This window comes from Glycine max, chromosome 9 (assembly GCF_000004515.6).
Source record: "Glycine max cultivar Williams 82 chromosome 9, Glycine_max_v4.0, whole genome shotgun sequence".
Classification (NCBI taxonomy): domain Eukaryota; kingdom Viridiplantae; phylum Streptophyta; class Magnoliopsida; order Fabales; family Fabaceae; genus Glycine; species Glycine max.
Genome location: NC_038245.2, coordinates 2314254 through 2332348, shown reverse-complemented (window position 1 = coordinate 2332348; position 18095 = coordinate 2314254). Strand labels below are relative to the sequence as shown.

At 29.1% G+C, this 18095-nt stretch overlaps 2 protein-coding genes and 1 pseudogene across 2 annotated transcripts; all 3 read left to right on the top strand.

The window, feature by feature from the left end:
* The first annotated feature begins 1679 nt into the window (after positions 1-1679).
* On the top strand, positions 1680-3976 carry LOC100809450 (patellin-4). The gene is made up of 5 exons (XM_003535084.4): positions 1680-1746; positions 1864-2751; positions 2845-2969; positions 3068-3212; positions 3419-3976. Exons 2-5 carry the CDS (start codon positions 1873-1875, stop codon positions 3671-3673), a joined length of 1404 nt encoding a protein of 467 aa, XP_003535132.1. The 5' UTR covers positions 1680-1746; positions 1864-1872; the 3' UTR covers positions 3674-3976.
* Positions 3977-9877: 5901 nt separating this feature from the next.
* On the top strand, positions 9878-11594 carry LOC102662170 (berberine bridge enzyme-like 8). Its single transcript, XM_006587922.4, has one exon. The coding sequence runs from the start codon at positions 9981-9983 to the stop codon at positions 11592-11594; it is 1614 nt and encodes a 537-aa protein (XP_006587985.2). The 5' UTR covers positions 9878-9980.
* Positions 11595-11759: 165 nt separating this feature from the next.
* Positions 11760-14436, top strand: LOC121172796 (berberine bridge enzyme-like 8; annotated as a pseudogene).
* The last annotated feature ends 3659 nt before the right edge of the window (positions 14437-18095 follow it).

Sequence of the window (18095 nt, the reverse complement as noted above, 5' to 3'; positions counted from 1 at the left end):
CAATTCCAACTGCATAGTGTGGTTGTAGCAGTGACGGAAATAAGGGCAAGGCAACGGTCTTTTTGAGGCGAGAAGTGGAGAGATGGAAGGAGAATGAACTCTTATCCATTGTGATTGAGAATAATGGGTGAATGTAATTATTATTGTTATTAAATGATGATGATGATGGTTTCAAATCCATATTTTCTTCATTTACTTAGTGATTTATATTTTTTTAAATAAAAACAGTGGTGATTTTTAGGTATTATTATTTTAATTTAACTATTTTAAAATTTAAAACATTGACAAACACGTCTCTAAAGAAATTAAAAAAATAACCAAAATGATACATTTCGAAAATATAAAGGATAAGAATAAAACTTTTAAAACATAATGTTACAAATGCGAAACATAATGGATCCAAAGTGATACTAAATTATTTTAAAATTTAAAAGTTAACCGAATAACATTTCTAATGAAAAATTAAAAAAGAGACCAAAATGATATATTTTAAAAACATAAATAATTAAAATAAAACTTTTAAAATCTAATACATCAAAACAAAATAATTGTGAAATATAATAGATAAAAAATGACATTAAGTCTAACTTAGCAAACTATTCATAAATTCAATAAAAGTTTTTTTTAGAAAAAAAATCAATAATTGAAAAAAGTCTCAACGTTAAAAATTTAGATTTATAATTGAAAATCTTAATAATTCAAAAGCTAATCCATTCTATACGAATACGAATATATCAAAAGAGAGGTGAATAAATGTGTTTCACTCACATGCTGTAAACTAAAATGGAAGGAACATGAGTATGTGTGAACTTTGAAAGGTGAGAAAAGGAAGGAAAAGTTAAAAAAGTGTTAGTTTTTTTAATTTTAAATTTATTGTATCACTTTGAATGTGTGAACATTGAAACATTATAATTACTGTTTTCATCCATTGTAAACTTCAAGAAACATGAAATAAGAAAAAAAATCTCCTTTTTCTATCATTAAATTCTTGATTCAAATAACACTGAACACATGAATTAATTAAAGCGAGATTAATTTTTATGTATTTTATATAACTGTATCACATAGTTTGATTGAAAGCTTTATTTTTATATTATTATTTTTTTGGTAAATTTGACAGTATTATTATTGTGCTCAAACAAGATTGATTATTTTCAGTGGAAAGTATATAAAAAAAAATTCTTGAATTCAAATACTATGAAAATTAAGAAAGTTTTGTAAATTAGACGCTAAATTTATTGATATTTATAATATTTTTGAAAATAAAATTTAAAATAATTTCAATTTAATTAATAATATAAAAGAATTATACCGAAAATATATATCAAAATTAATCTCATACAAATTAAATTCTACAAGATTGATGATTCAGATTTCAGAGAGAAAAATAACCTGGAACAAAAAATAGTAAAGAAAAGAGTGTGATTGTTATTGCTATCCCTGGGAGCATAGTTAGTTATAAAAAAGTGGTGGGCCCAAATAGATGTTATGACGCCTGAATTTGCTGGCTGGCTGGCTTCCAGAGCAGCAAAACAAAACAAAACAAAAACATCTCGGGAAAAAGAATACCCCAACGGCTACTCTGCGTTGGATCCACTTATGTGACCGTTGGTGGGCCCCACCAACCCCTTTTCCTTTTCTCACATTTCAAATTTTATATATTACCCTCACTACTCATTACTCTTACAAACTCAAACTCACACCTGTTTTTAGTAGTTTCTTCCCTATTTTTGGTTCATAACTCAGGTTTGTTTCTGTGTAATGTGTTCTTCTTAATAATTGCTCTCTTTTCATTCATAGTAAATCCTTTTTTAAGGTTCTGGTTTGTCTCAACTCAAGTTTTCATTTTATTTTATTTTTCAGTTTGTAACTATGACTGCTGAGGTTATGGCTCAAGAGGAGACACAAGCAGCTGAGGTTGTTGTTGTTGCTGTTGCTGAGCCCCAGAAAGAGAAGGATGCTGAAGAAAATGTGGAACCAAGAGAGCCATCATCAGTGGATGAAACCAAACCCAAAACGGTGGAGAAAAGCTCTTCTTACAAGGAAGAAAGCAACTACCTTTCTGATCTCAAGGAGTTTGAAAGAAAGGCCTTGAGTGAACTCAAGTCAAAGCTTGAAGAAGCTATCTTGGGGAACACCCTTTTTGATCCAAAGAAGGAAGCTTTACCAGAGAATGAAGAGAAGAAGAATGAAGGTGAAGAGAAAGAGGAAGAGGAGGAGAAAAAGGTTGAAGTAGAGGAGAATGATGTGTCTATTTGGGGAGTGACCCTTTTGCCAAGCAAAGGTGCAGAAGGTGTTGATGTGGTTCTGTTGAAGTTTTTGAGGGCTAGGGAGTTTAAAGTCAATGATGCATTTGAGATGCTGAAGAAGACCCTTAAGTGGAGGAAGGAATCAAAGATTGATTCTGTGGTGGATGAGGATTTTGGCTCTGACTTGGCCTCTGCAGCTTACATGAATGGTGTTGATCATGAGGGGCACCCTGTGTGCTACAACATCTTTGGTGCATTTGAAAGTGAGGAGTCTTATCAGAAGACTTTTGGGACTGAGGAGAAGCGCAGTGAGTTCTTGAGATGGAGGTGCCAGTTGATGGAGAAGGGTATTCAGAGGCTTAATTTGAAGCCAGGTGGTGTGTCTTCATTGCTTCAAATCAATGACCTTAAGAACTCCCCTGGTCCTTCAAAGCTTAGGGTTGCCACAAAACAAACTCTTGCAATGTTTCAGGACAATTATCCAGAAATGGTGGCAAAAAATGTAAGTTCTTTGCCTTTCTTTTCCTTTTTGAATTGTTTATATAATGTGATATTATTTTGATGTTCTAATTTTGATATTTGTGTTTCATTGTAGATTTTCATCAATGTTCCTTTCTGGTATTATGCTCTCAATGCACTTTTATCCCCCTTCTTAACCCAAAGAACAAAAAGCAAATTTGTGGTTGCTCGTCCTAACAAGGTCACTGAAACATTGACCAAGTATGCTCTCCCATCCTATCCATTAAATTAAAAAATTTGTTCATTGGAAATTTTCAATAGCATTCAATTAATTATCTTAATTTCTTTGCATTAAAAAGGTACATTCCAATTGAGGAGATCCCAGTTCACTATGGTGGTTTCAAGAGGGAAAATGATTCTGAGTTCTCTTCCCAAGATGTTGCTGTTTCAGAACTCATTCTCAAGGCTGGATCAACTGCAACCATTGAGATTCCTGCATTGGAGGTACCAACTAATTCCTTAGATGTCTTTTGGTGTTGTTCTCTGACCAAAATTGGAGTTTTACATTGAAAGTAGTTTATACTAACATTTAATGCAAACCTTTATTATGTGGATTATCAAAATTAAAACTTTAATTTTGATTTGAAAGCAATAACAAAAATAGGAGTGTTGGACTAAAAAGGTTGTACTTGTTTGCATCATCATTATAGGTTGGATACTCTTTGTGCTGGGATTTGACTGTTCTGGGTTGGGAGTTGAGTTACAAGGAGGAATTTGTTCCAACTGATGAGGGTTCTTACACAGTTATTGTTCAAAAAGGGAAGAAAATGGGTTCCCAAGAAGGGCCTGTTAGGAACACTTTCAGGAACAATGAACCAGGGAAGGTTGTCCTCACAATAGAGAACACTTCAAACAAGAAGAAGAAGGTATTGTACCGTTACAAGAGCATCAAGAGCTCCTTCTGAGAACACAATTCAGAAGTTCTATTTTTGTTAAATTGTGTTTTTAGTTGTGTGAAGACTGAAAAACAAGAGCTATTCTTTCATTGTTAGTGATTGGTTTATATACCATTTTTTTTTGCCTGAAATGAAATTGATTGAAAGTTCATTCATTTTATCTGTGCCAATAATGTATCTAATCTCCTTATTCTTCTGATGTAAATGATTTTCTGCTGGGTTTCCTTGAAGGATTGTTAGAGTGTGTGTCTGTCTGCTTCAATTTAGCTTGTGCACTATTTATTTAATTTACACAATTTTCCGTAAGTTCCAAGTCATTTCACCCTTGCCAGCTTTGATTTTGCTACACACGGTCACCTTTTATATATATATATATATATATATATATATATATATATATATATATATACTAATTTTTCATATCTAAAAAATAAATGGTTAATTTCTTTAATATTTATTTTTTTCAATCAATACTTAAAAATATTTTATGTTTCATTTTATTATCTATGGTTAATTTTTTTTTATTAAGTGATGACATGAAATGTCACATCATCATTGTCTTATTATGATCTACGGTTAAATTAATTTTTTTAAGAGTTGATTAAATTAATTTTTTTAATAAGAAAATGTTATTATTAAATATAATTATTTTATTATATTATTTAATTTACTTAAGACATTTTTAGGTGAATATTTTTTAAAAAAATTGAATTTTGTCTAATAATATATTTATTTTAGTAAAAACAAATTAAAACTTTTAATATTATTATTTTAGTAATTATAATTTGTTTGTTTATGTCATTAAATTTATTTAAAAATGATAATATTTTTTGTTTAATAATTTATTTATAGAAAAACTATATTACATTGTCAATAAAATACTTAAACAATTACATTTGACTAAGGAAAAATTTAAAATGGAGATATGTTACGATAATTGTTTCTGTTATGGTTATGTTGCTAGCAAATTTTACATTTTTTTACTTTCCCATACATAATGAATAGCAACGACACATAGTTCATGTGATCAACATTGACATATTCACATATCGTTGTCATGACGTGAGAACATGATAAATGTTTAGATTGATATTCACTAGAATCATTTTTATTTTTTTAATTAACGAACATAAAAAAACATCTACGACACACAAGTTTAACTAAAAAATTACATACAAGATAACTAAAAAATTATACTATAATTTTATCCAATTTTTTTATTTTCCTTTATCTATATATATCTCTTAAAAAAATTAATTTAATAAAAATTATTTTTAAAACCAATTAAAAATATATTTATATAATATAATATTTATCTTATTTTAATAATTTAAATTTAAAAAAAACATCAAGCACACTAGTGTACTTTAGGAAATAGTTTTCCAATAGGTATATTTTGAGAAAATTGAAGAAAGAGAATGTACACTTTGTTAAAAAAAACCTTTTTTGTTTTCTATTTATACAACACAATCAACTACAATATTTTTTTTTTCATATGATAATACCTACTACTCCCGTTTTTAGGAGTCAATGATACTATGATACTATGGTATTTTGACTTGAAAAATTACTTCCAGGTAGGCCTTCTTAGGTCACCTATTTGTATTGGACCCCAATTAGTTGTCTAGAAAATTGTTAAACCATTCTTTAAATCTTTCTTTTATATCATTAAATTCTATGATCAAAATGTCTCTCGTTCATTCATTAGCCATCAATCGTTGGCTAATACTTGTAAAATTTTAGTTCTTGACATATTGATCATTAATCATCATCTATCAATTAAGCGTTAGTTTAATTTTTAAATATCTTTTTGTAAATGTTTTTTCCCCTTAATCTTTGTAACTATTTTCTTTTTTATTCTTTGAAAATCTTAATTTTTTATTTTATTTTTTTCTTAGTCTATGAACATATAACACATTTTATTTTAGTTTTTGATGATGTAATCATTTAATGATATAGTATGATGATGATCTCATAATCCTTAATTATGTCAACACTTAATGAAATTTATTAAAAACAAAGATTATTAAGAAATTTTTTTTTTGCATGAATTAACTTAAAAATTAAAGGATTAAAATAAGAAATTTTTTATTTTATATAGGGACTAAAAGATTATTTAAGTTTATAAATTTTATTCTAGATTTATAATTACAAAATTAATGATAAAAGATTGTTTTTAATTAATGACTTTTTTAAAAAAATCAAAATTAATTTCAGAGATAGAAAAAAAAAGATTAAAAGGGATAGATAATTAAGAAAATTAAACATACTTATAAAGACAAAAAAATAGTTTCAGATGGTTAAATAAAAATATTTTAGTAGCTGTATAAATAGTATGTAAAATGCACACTAAAAAATATATAAAAAAGTAACTAATTGAGAAAGAAACGAAAATATTACCCTCTAAATTATCAATATCAATTTTTATATATATATATATATATATATATATATATATATATATATATATATATATATATTATAAAAAAGGTTATATACCAATATTATAAAAAGTTTTACACGTTGATTATACACTAACATTATAAAAAGTTTTTTTTTCTACATTTCTGAAATTGATTTGGAATTCCAAAGGTAATATGAAAAATGCTGGAAGTAATTTGGAAAATACATGAAGCAATTGCCTAGATCGACGTCGACAGAGGGCAACTGGGTCAATCTGCAGGCTGTGTTGGCTTAACTGAGTTAAAACACTACCTAAATATCTTAAATTAAAATATCAATTAAGCCAATTGAATGCCATTTTCTTTATTATCACGTTACACATGCAAAGTAAGTATCTACACCACCAAGTCCCAATATATGCTTTTTCAAGCTTAATTAGTGATCTTTAAGTATGAGACAATCTCATTTGATTTAAAAAAAGATTGTCTTATACCAAAAAAATATACTATCTATTGTTAACATGTTTGGATTGTCATTGTGAAAGCTCCTCATTATTTATGTGCCAAAAGTTGCTTGGGAGTACTTTGTCCTGCTATAAAATGATTGGAGAAATACATTGTGTTGATAATTAATTTCTTCTAAAAAAACATGAATGATTATATAGACTTTTTTTTCTTAATTATATTTTTTTATTCATAAAACTTAAAATTTAAATTTTAAATTTTATTTAAGGAATCTAATCCAATTTTACCAATATCAAAGAATTGCTGGCAAACCAATTATTGAGTGTGATGACAATGATAGGAGATACGATTTGTAAGGTTTGTTTTTAAATATTTATTATTTATTCAACATGAAATATTTTTAAGACATAGTTTAGCTCTTTTAAGAATTAGATTTGATTTAAAATCTGATTTCTAATACATAACCTCAAAGATATTTAGTGATGCTGATATGTCATTAAGTTCTACGTGGCAATTGTTGAGACATAGTTTCTGTTAGTCACATGACTCACATGAACAGTTTGTTAATGTGGTGAGTGTTTTAGGAATTAAAAATGTATTTTTTAATAATTTAAAAGACTAAAATAGTATTTTAAATTTTTGGGAGTAAAATTGGATTTATCCTAAATATCAGGGATTAAAAATTTAGATTTTAAATTTAGTTTTTGTTAGTCACATGACTCACATGAGCAGTTTGTTAATGTGGTGAGTATTTTAGGAATTAAAAATGTATTTTTTAATAATTTAAAAGATTAAAATAGTATTTTAAATTTTTGGGAGTAAACTTGGATTTATCCTAAATCTCAGGGATTACAAATTTAGATTTCTTTTAGTCATAAGAATTAAACTTAAATATTATGAAGTTTACAATAATTCATATATAATGTTTAATCAATTGAATTAAATCTGTTTAATAAAATGGCGTTTGTTGGATTGGAGACAAGTAACTGTTTTTTTGACGAATTTTTAATTTTAATTAATAAGTATTTTTTAAACTATGTTGCTGTTTTTTTAAAAGAAAATATTTATGAAATTTGGCATTAGGTAATCTTAAATTTACTTGATAAACACTTAATTTTTTTTTAAAATTGTTTTCATACTGAGAGGTATCTATTTATTTTTATTTGACACTTAATTAATTTTTCTTTTAACATATTTTTTCATTCACAAAGTTTAAATATGAGATTTGAGTCTAATATTATTTTAACCAATGACAGATTGATATTTAAGAATTGTTATGTATTTATTTATGAGAAAAAAGGTTTTATTAATGATATAAAATAAATTTGTTAACTTTAAGTAACTATCCTAAAAGTTATATCAATAATAGTTTGATATTAAATAATATTGCAAAACTATTTTACACGTTAAACTCTCGTACATGACCATTAAAATCTTTATTTAAAATACTTATGAATTTTATTTTATTTTAAATAGAAATATCATATAAAAAGATAAAATAAATGAAATATTATATTTTCACACAATAATTTTTAATTTTGAAATAAATAAAGTCAAATATGGAACACTTTACGTGATACTTTCTTAATGATTTTTTATTTATTTAAAAATTTATATTAATTACTAGATTATTCAATATACAGTGAAATACTAATTAACATTATAAATAATTTATTTTTAAATTTTTAATTATTTGAAATTAGGGAAAATAAATTAAGTTTGAATGATGTATCGCTAAGTATTTGAAATTTTACTTTCTTATTATGTATTTATTTATTATATTTATGATTTATAAGTTTTAGAATAATTTAAAATATCACATGTAAAATGTAAATAAAAACATTTTGTTTTCACTGTTTTTTTAATTTTGAAAATAATTAAAGTTGAAATAAAAAGTATTTTTATAGTTACAAGTGTTTAAATTCGTTATTCATTTATTATTTTTATTTTTAAATAAAAATTTCATATTAAATAGTAGAGAAATATTTTAGTTTTATAGTTTTTAAAATTTAAAAATTAATTAAAGTTAACATAAAATAATATTTTTATCATTAAATGTAAAAAACTCGCCAACTTTAGACATTTTCTTCTTTATTATTGTATTACTCTTTTATTTAATAACTTTTATTAATCGTCAACATTTTTTTTATAAATAGAATTTTTGTTGTTGTACCATTATTAAGTCAAGTCAAGTCATTTTAATAGATAATGAGTTTTTAATGCTCATTTATAAAATATATTTCTCTTTAATATTAAGTAATGGGGGAAGTATAATGGAAATTATTTTTTTTTGAATATTTGTTTATTTGAATTCAAGAATTTATTTCTTTTTTATTATGCATTTATTTTTAAATATTTTGAATTTTTTTTGAAATAATGGTATAATATGAAAAATAAATTAAGTGGAATAATTTATTTTCATTTTTTTTAAGTTTAAAAATAATTAAACTCAAAATAAAACAATTTTTATAACTAAAATGTTTGAATACATACATTTATTTATTATATTTATTATTTTTTTAAAATAATAACATCAAATGTAGAAAATAAAAAAATATTTTCAAAATCATTTAAAATGTTTTTTGAAGACATTTTCCTAATTCAAATGTTGTTGTCTAATGAGTCATCGGAAAGTATTTTTTTATTGCAATTAATGTGCTTTATTTTCAACAATTATTTAATATATTTTTCAAGTTGGAGGCCTTATTATAATTTACTATTTACAGTTACTGTTTAATGAGTTATCGAAAATTCTTCTTTATTGTAATTAATATATTGTATTTTCAACATTAATTTTTTCAATGCTAATAAATTTTAATTATTAAAAAGTCTTCTGAACAGATTTAGGGACACCTTCCTTTCAAATTTTGTAATTTTTTAATAGTATTTATGATTATTTGTGTAACATATTTAACGTATACACAATATAAATTCCTATTTATTAATTATATTTGTTTCTTTATTGATACAACACATTTCTGCATTGAGTAAAAGTAAAACGGGCATTGATTAAACTTATATATTTTACAGATAACCGAAATAATTAATGTAAAAGTAAATAGTGTCATTGAGTAAACTTATTCTGCTTGGATGTGATCCACAAGAAATCCATGTTCCAAAATTGTGAAATAATAGAATAATATATGCGAAAATTGTGACGTAGTCTTGGATGATCTTGCTTAAGGGATATTTTCAGAAATAAAATAAAGCACAATCATATTTTGCAAGGTCAAAGAATGGATTGAGTTACGTCATCTATTTCCTATCGGGAAATTTTTTGGTCAATTAAGGAGGAAACCTAAACCATCTTCTCATGCAGTTATCATTGATAATTTCTGCATCAAATGGAATCCTTATAAATTCCAACACAGATCAAACAAAATAGACTCACTAAAAATCCTCTTTTCTTTGTTGTTGTACTAATAGCATCATCATTAGGTTAAACCAAAATGGGAGTCCTTTCCCCTCATAGAATACAACTATCATTATTTCCCATTGTTGTTGTGTTGCTTTCTCTCACATTGTCAGCTTCAGCTGCAAATTCAGGTCACAACACTTTTCTTCATTGCCTTGTGAACCATTCTGAGCCCTTTCACCCCATAACTCCAGCAATTTTCACACCAAACAACACCTCATTCTCTTCAGTCTTGGAAGCCTACATCAGAAACCTTCGTTTCAACACCTCCACAACCCGAAAGCCATTCCTCATAATATCTGCACTGCATGTATCCCACATACAAGCATCCATTATTTGTGCACAAAACCACAACTTGCAAATGAAAATCCGAAGTGGTGGCCATGACTATGAGGGTGTGTCTTACGTTTCTGAAGTCCCATTCTTCATCCTTGACATGTTCAATCTAAGATCCATTAAGGTTGAGATAGACACTGAAACCGCTTGGGTTCAAGCTGGTGCAACACTTGGTGAAGTTTATTATAGAATTGCTGAGAAGAGTAAAACACATGCTTTTCCAGCAGGGGTTTGTCACACTGTTGGCGTAGGAGGACACATAAGTGGTGGTGGCTATGGCAACATGATGAGAAAATATGGTCTCTCAGTGGACAATGTTATTGATGCACAAATGGTTGATGCTCAAGGTAGGTTGCTTGATAGAAAATCAATGGGTGAAGATCTCTTTTGGGCCATTACAGGTGGTGGTGGAGCTAGCTTTGGTGTGATTCTTGCCTACAAAATAAAGCTAGTTCGAGTTCCTGAAACTGTCACTGTTTTCAAAGTTGGGAGAACCTTGGAGCAAAATGCCACTGACATAGTTTATAATTGGCAACATGTTGCACCAACTATCGACAGCGACCTTTTCATTAGGGTTATCTTGAACGTTGTGAATGGTACACAAAATGGAACCAAGACTGTAAGAGCTAGGTTCATAGCTCTATTCCTTGGTGACTCCAAAAGCCTTGTTTCTCTCTTGAGTGACAAGTTTCCTCAATTGGGTTTGAAGCAATCTGATTGCATCGAAACAAGCTGGCTTCGATCTGTGCTATTTTGGGACAACATAGACATTGCATCCTCACTTGACATTTTGCTTGAGAGACAACCACGATCACTCAGCTACATGAAAAGGAAATCTGACTATGTGAAGAAGCCGATTTCCAAAGAGGGTTTTGAAATGATTTGGAAGAAGATGATTGAGTTGGAGGATACACTATTTCTATTCAATCCTTATGGTGGAAGAATGGCTGAAATTCCTTCAACAGCATCTCCTTTCCCTCATCGAGCTGGGAACCTATGGAAGATCCAATACCAAGCGAATTGGAATAAGCCAGGGGTAGCAGATCACTACATAAACTTGACAAGAAATCTTCACAAGTTCATGACTCCTTTTGTCTCCAAGAACCCAAGAGAGGCTTTCTACAATTATAAGGACCTTGACTTGGGGATTAACCACAATGGTAAGAACAGCTACGCTGAAGGGAGAGTTTATGGATTGGAGTATTTCAAGGATAACTTCGACAGGCTGGTTCAAATAAAGACCAAGGTTGATCCTCATAATTTCTTTAGGAACGAACAAAGCATCCCTACGCTGCCATATAGGATGGGTTAAAATATTGAGTTCTTTTTGCATTCAAAGATTATTATTTTATGTAGTTTGTTGGTTACTTTGTAATAAATTGGATTATGGAAATAAATAACTAGTTAAAGCTTGTTAGATGTAAGTTCAACTAGATACTCACAAGATGGACGTGTAAATAAGTAAATTACTTAAATTATGGATGCACGATTTGTGTGTGCACTATTTGGTTTAGAGTAAACAACTCAAGTATTTTAAACACCTAATTAACATCATTTTGTTTCTATCTCTCTTTTCTTATCAAATTAAATATCTGTTATATCTATTTTTTTATATTATTTCTTTCTATGTAAAGTAGCATATTGAATTTTTAAGAAAGATTTTTCATGAAAGATAATATTTCAATATCTCGCTATTTTAAACATTCTATCAATATTTATTATTCTCTTCATCTCTCTTTTTGTTATATTATATTACCTATCATATATTTTTGTCTTTTTTTTTCTCTCATTAAGTGTAAGATAGCATTTGAGTATCCAATAATATTTATTCCGTTTCTTTTATCTTGGTTTCAACGCATCTTGCGCTTCAAGTCAAACTTTTATCATTATTAATGATTTTTTTTTATATAGTACAAACTCAAAAGTTATAGCTAAAAACAACCGGTTTTACTGACTAAATTCGGAGATAGATCCCAAATAAGTATCATCAACATATTTCCAATCTCCGTTACTTTTTCCATTAAATCACTTAGTCGTCCCGCTCCACAATTAAAAAAAAACAGAAGCAGAAAAAGGATCACACGATCTTTAGACCTTTTGTGTTTTGACATGACAACGATATTTCATTAGATGAGTTGCATGCCTTTAACCATGATAGAAACTAAAGCAGCCAACCCCTCCATTTTGACAAAAACCAAGCTTAGTCATCATACAATTTAAGAATTCTCAACTCACAAATTGTAAGATTTTTTAAAGTTGACCTTTAAAGTCAAACAATATTTAACACCTTCATTAATTACCAAAATAAAAATTTGCTTATTAGAAAGTAAGACAAATTGCCAGCAGGAAGAGATTATTGAGGCCAACACTTTATTAATGACTTAGCTAGTTAAGTTATCTGTTTTGTTTCTCCGACTGTAACAAGAGCCACCTTCTCATTTATGATTTATCTTTGACATTTCTCTGTGATCCTTATAAAATCCAATACAGATTAAGGCCAATAGACTCACTAAATATCCTCTTTGTTATACTAACAACACCATCATTAAGATAAGCAAAAATGGGAGTCCTTTCTCCTCATAAAATGCAACTATCATTAATTATTTCCCATTGTCTTGTTGCTTTCTATTCCTTGGTCAGCTTCAACTGCAAATTCAGCCCCCAACACTTTTGTTCACTGCCTTCCCTCTCACCGCATAATTCATCAATTTTTACACCAAACAAACACCTCATTCTCTTCAGTGTTGCAAGCCTACATCAGAAACCTTCGTTTCAACACCTCGACAACACGAAAGCCGTTCCTCATAGTGACCCCATTTCATGTTTACCACGTGCAAGCAGCCATTGTTTGTGCCAAAAAGCACAACTTGCTGACGAAAATTCGAAGTGGCGGCCACGACTACGAAGGGTTGTCTTATGTGGCGTCACAGCCATTCTTCATCCTTGACATGTTCAAACTCCGGTCCATTGAGATTGACATGGAAACCGAGACCGCGTGGGTAGAAGCCGGTGCAACGCTTGGTGAAGTTTATTACAGAATTGATGAGAAGTGTAAAACTCATGCTTTCCCAGCAGGGGTTTGTCCCACTGTTGGGGTAGGAGGACACATATGTGGTGGTGGCTATGGCAACATGATGAGAAAATATGGTCTCTCAGTGGATAATGTTATTGATGCACAAATGTTTGATGAGCAAGGTAGATTGCTTGATAGAAAATCAATGGGTGAAGATCTCTTTTGGGCTATTAATGGTGGTGGTGGAGCTAGCTTCGGTGTGGTAATTGCCTACAAAGTAAAGCTAGTTCGAGTTCCCGAAACAGTCACTGTTTTCCGGGTTCGGAAAACGCTGGAGCAAAATGCCACAGACATAGTTTATAATTGACAGCATGTTGCACCAACTATTAACAAGAACCTTTTCCTTAGACTTGTCTTGAACGTTGTGAACAGTACACAAAATGGAACAAAGACTATAAGAGCAACCTTCGTAGCTCTCTTCCTTGGTGACTCCAAAAGCCTTGTTTCTCTCTTGATTGACAAGTTTCCTCAATTGGGTTTGAAGCAATCTGATTGCATTGAAACAAGCTGGCTTGGTTCAGTGCTGTTTTGGACAAACATCAACATCACAGCACCGGTTGAGGTTTTGCTTAATAGACAACCACAATCAGTGAACTATTTGAAAAGGAAATCTGATTATGTAAAGAAACCAATTTCCAAAGAGGGTTTTGAAGGGATTTGGAGGATATACAATTTCAATTCAATTCTTATGGTGGAAGAATGGCTAAGATTCCATTAACAGAAACTCCTTTCCCTCATCGAGCCGCAAACCTATGGAAGATCCAATATCTAGCGAATTGGAATAAGCCAGGGAAAGAGGTAGCAGATCACTACATAAACTTGACTAGAACTTCACAAGTACATGACTCCTTTTGTCTCCAAGAACCCCAGAGGGGCTTTCTTCAATTATAGGGACCTTGATTTGGGAATTAAAAACTGCAATGGTAAAAACAGCTATGCTAAAGGGAGAGTTTATGGAGTGAAGTATTTCAAGGATAACTTCAACAGGTTGGTTCAAATAAAGACCAAGGTTGATCCTCATAATTTCTTTAGGAATGAACAAAGCATCCCGGCGCCAACATATCAGAAATTATTAGAATAATAATTGGTACTCTCTACTCTAAACACTTTATTAACACTTATATTAGTTCTTGCTCACTGCTAGAAATGTATGAAGTGTTAATGAAAGTTACCTGCAAGAATTAAAATTTAGAAAAGATATAGATTGAGAAATTAAGAACTTGAGGTGCTACATGCTTCCGGCTTCAGTTTCTTTTCGTTTAATTATTTTCTGTCTATGGTAATATTAAGAAAGTATAATAAAATAGTTATATTTAATTAGTGCATCTTTGGACACTTCCTAATTCATGAATTTCTGAATTTTTTACGTAAAATATTAAAAAGAAACATGCAGAAGCTATTTCAAGAAAGTAACTCTTGAAAGGAATTAGACGTGTTCTGCATTGATGAAACGCACTTTTGTTTTTGCTAATGATTTAAGGTAATCTAAATCATTACTGTGGTGTTGAAATGTATTCTTTAAGTATGATGCAAAGGAACGAAAAAGCTCTTGGCTAGAACCCAATAGGCATGGATGTTCTTGTACACAAACTTCTTTCAATCAGGTTGAGCCAGATCCAAAGATTGAAAGCCATAATTGTTTGTTAGTGCATTCAGCATTTTTCATTTGCTTCCTATTTTCTAATCTTTTATGTGTGGCTTGTAACTTGGTTGCATACCTTTAGTTTGGATGGTTTGGTTACCCAAATTCTATATATGGTTTTGATTATTCTATGATATGGCTGAAGTATTCCAAGGTTTAATTAACAAAACTAAGCTAGGTGATATTTCCTTTAGTTATGGTGGCAAACTATTGAAAAATTATCAGTATATCTTTTATAAGGATTAAAGGAGAACTTATCATTGTAGAATCCCTTACACTCTCTACTGATCAGAGTTAAGTATTTGTCAGTAATTTTTTCTTGCGTTTCATTGTGCATCTTGGTCCCTACGTAATCTGCTGTGTTCCTGATGACACTAATTTATGTAAAAGTAAAAATGGAGGATACCAAAGGGAAATCACTTAATGAAATTGAAGATGGCCCTTTTAAGATATGTGGATCGAACAATATAAGGAAAACCCAAATCATACCAACTTAATTAGTTTGAATTGACTTAGATTATCCACTTTTAAGTAAAAAAATAGAGTTTAATATCTATGTACAAATCATTATTTGAATTACTTTAAAATAATTATTTTAAAAGTAAATAAATTTATCTTGCTATTGGGTATCTTGCTATGCAAAATTAATGTTTAGAGTGACAAAAAAAAAAAATACATGAATCAATGTTAAATCAATGATTTTCATAAGTTGCAAAGATAACATAAATTGAATTGCTTGTCCATAATAGGGAGCACAAAATGGGAAACCACTATGTTGCCATGAAGCAAAGTGGTGTGAGGACTGTGAGGGTTGTGTTGTTGCAAAGTGCGAAGTTGTTAGGTTTTCAGACAAATCAATATTCTTTATTGATTTTGAGTAATTAACAAACAAAATGTAAGTTTTCGTAAGTAAAAACAATCATACCTACAATCTTAAAGATGAAAGACGATGGCACATCATCTTATTTTCTGACAATACCATTTTCCCTTAACTATTATTTATTATTTTAATCTCATCGTTGCTTCTTTAGTCTGAATGCTTATTAGGATGCTGGATATTAATGCACTAATGATTCTTGGAGTTTATTTGAGGAATTTCAAACAAGAGATAAAAAAAAGTGTACCAAATCCCTAATAAGGGTGCCAAATCAAGTGGAAAAAGAATGTTAGTGTCTGTAGAAGAAAACACACTGTAACACAGGAGATCCTATCCGAAAAAATAGAGATAGACTATATGCTTTATCATATCAATGTGATTAGTTTGTGAAAAACATTTAACCCCCAACCAAACGATCATTTACTCTCTCAGAAGAGTTTAGACTAAACAATATTAATACAAGAAGGCACAAGAGACAATTGACGTACGACTCTTCCAATGATAATCCACAAATACGCCAGAAGTTTATGTAGCACAATTAGAAATTTTATTGAACTATCTCCTTGTTTATGCTATCAAAAAACGCTTTCTTGTAACCTTAGTGTGTTAGAAAAATCTTGAGCTAAGTTTGTATATCTATCTGATGAAACGATTAGAATGATGACCATAACCTTAACCAAATATTTGTGATTGGTTGAAACCTGAAGAGGCTTTGAGTCAAAAAAATACTTGAGGAGATTGTTTGGAGAAATAATTGTAAAAACTACGTGAGTTTAGAAGGCAGAACTGACATTAAAAATAATACTTGTATCTTGAGAAGAGATAATGAAACTTAGTGATTTGTTAAAAATTATACATAATCTCACGAATAAAGACGAACAGTATAAAAATCTCCTTGTCTTCTTTTACAACTTTCGTTTGTTTGTTTACTAACCTTGTGTTTTAAAAGGGGTTGATTTGTCCTTTATAAAAGGCTTTGTTTTCAAACATACGAAGTTATGTAGTCAGTCTTTACACTAGCGTTAAAGCATCGTTTATTTGATGAGACGAAGCTTTACTTTCCAGAAAAAATTGCAAAAAAGTTTTTAAAACACAATTCAACTCTATTATTGTGTTCTCCTGTGTTTTACAGGAGGTACTATATGGGATGTTCCAGTTAAGGGGAAAATACTCATACATTGCACAGACTACTAATTAGTTTAAACAAAAGTTCCATATAACTTTTTTTTTTTCTTTTTACAAATAAGTGAAGGATAGAAAGGGAAAGAAAGCAACATTTAGAACAATGTTCTCAATATTTCTGATTCTGATGGATGAGGTGTATCTTAGTCCTTACCACACATCACAAGATTGCATTATCATTAGTTTTTGTACGGTGAACTGATGATGGGTATTGCATAATGACGATAACCTTTTTACTTTTTTTCTGGGGTCCAGATATGGAAACAAACAACCAAACTAGGACCACAGTTCGTTGTACGCTTTACGATAATGCTCCAGAAACCCAACTAAAGGACGAATCAATTCATCGATCTTATAAAGGAATATTCTCCTTTTTATACTCCCCCTCCCCTTTTTAAAATTTTCACATCATCTATTACATATTATTTACATAGGTATAAATAAAAAGTTTTATTATGTTATTCAGAAAATAGACAAGATGATTGAAAAATTAGCATATAATAAGTTTATTTATGTCAATAATTTTTTTTAAAAAAATTATTAGAGGGAATGAAATAAAATAGATTCTAATAAGTTTACTTTATTTTATTTTAAATCTTCCAAAAGCTTTTAAATCATTTTAGTTCTTATGCTTTCTTGCAGAAAATTTCATTGATAAAACTAACCTTGATGACGCCATCTTTTGGTGTGTTTGATTTATTTTATTACAAAACTAATATTGAAAGTATTTATTTTGGGAGAATTTATGTTGGAAAATTAATTTATTTTAAAATTATTATAAAATTTATCCTATTTAAATAATAAAATAAAATAATTTTAAAAATATTACATATTTTTAAAATTTTATGAATTTTAATTCTAAAATCCATTTTATTCTAAGTAAGAATTAAAAAAAAATACTTATTTTAACATTTACTTATTAGTTTCTGACCCAATTAATCAAGAGAGATTCATTATTTTCTGACCCAAAATAAAAAAAATTAATTTTGAAAGTGCAAGTTTTATATTATGGACATTTCTCACTATGCAAATCACGTTT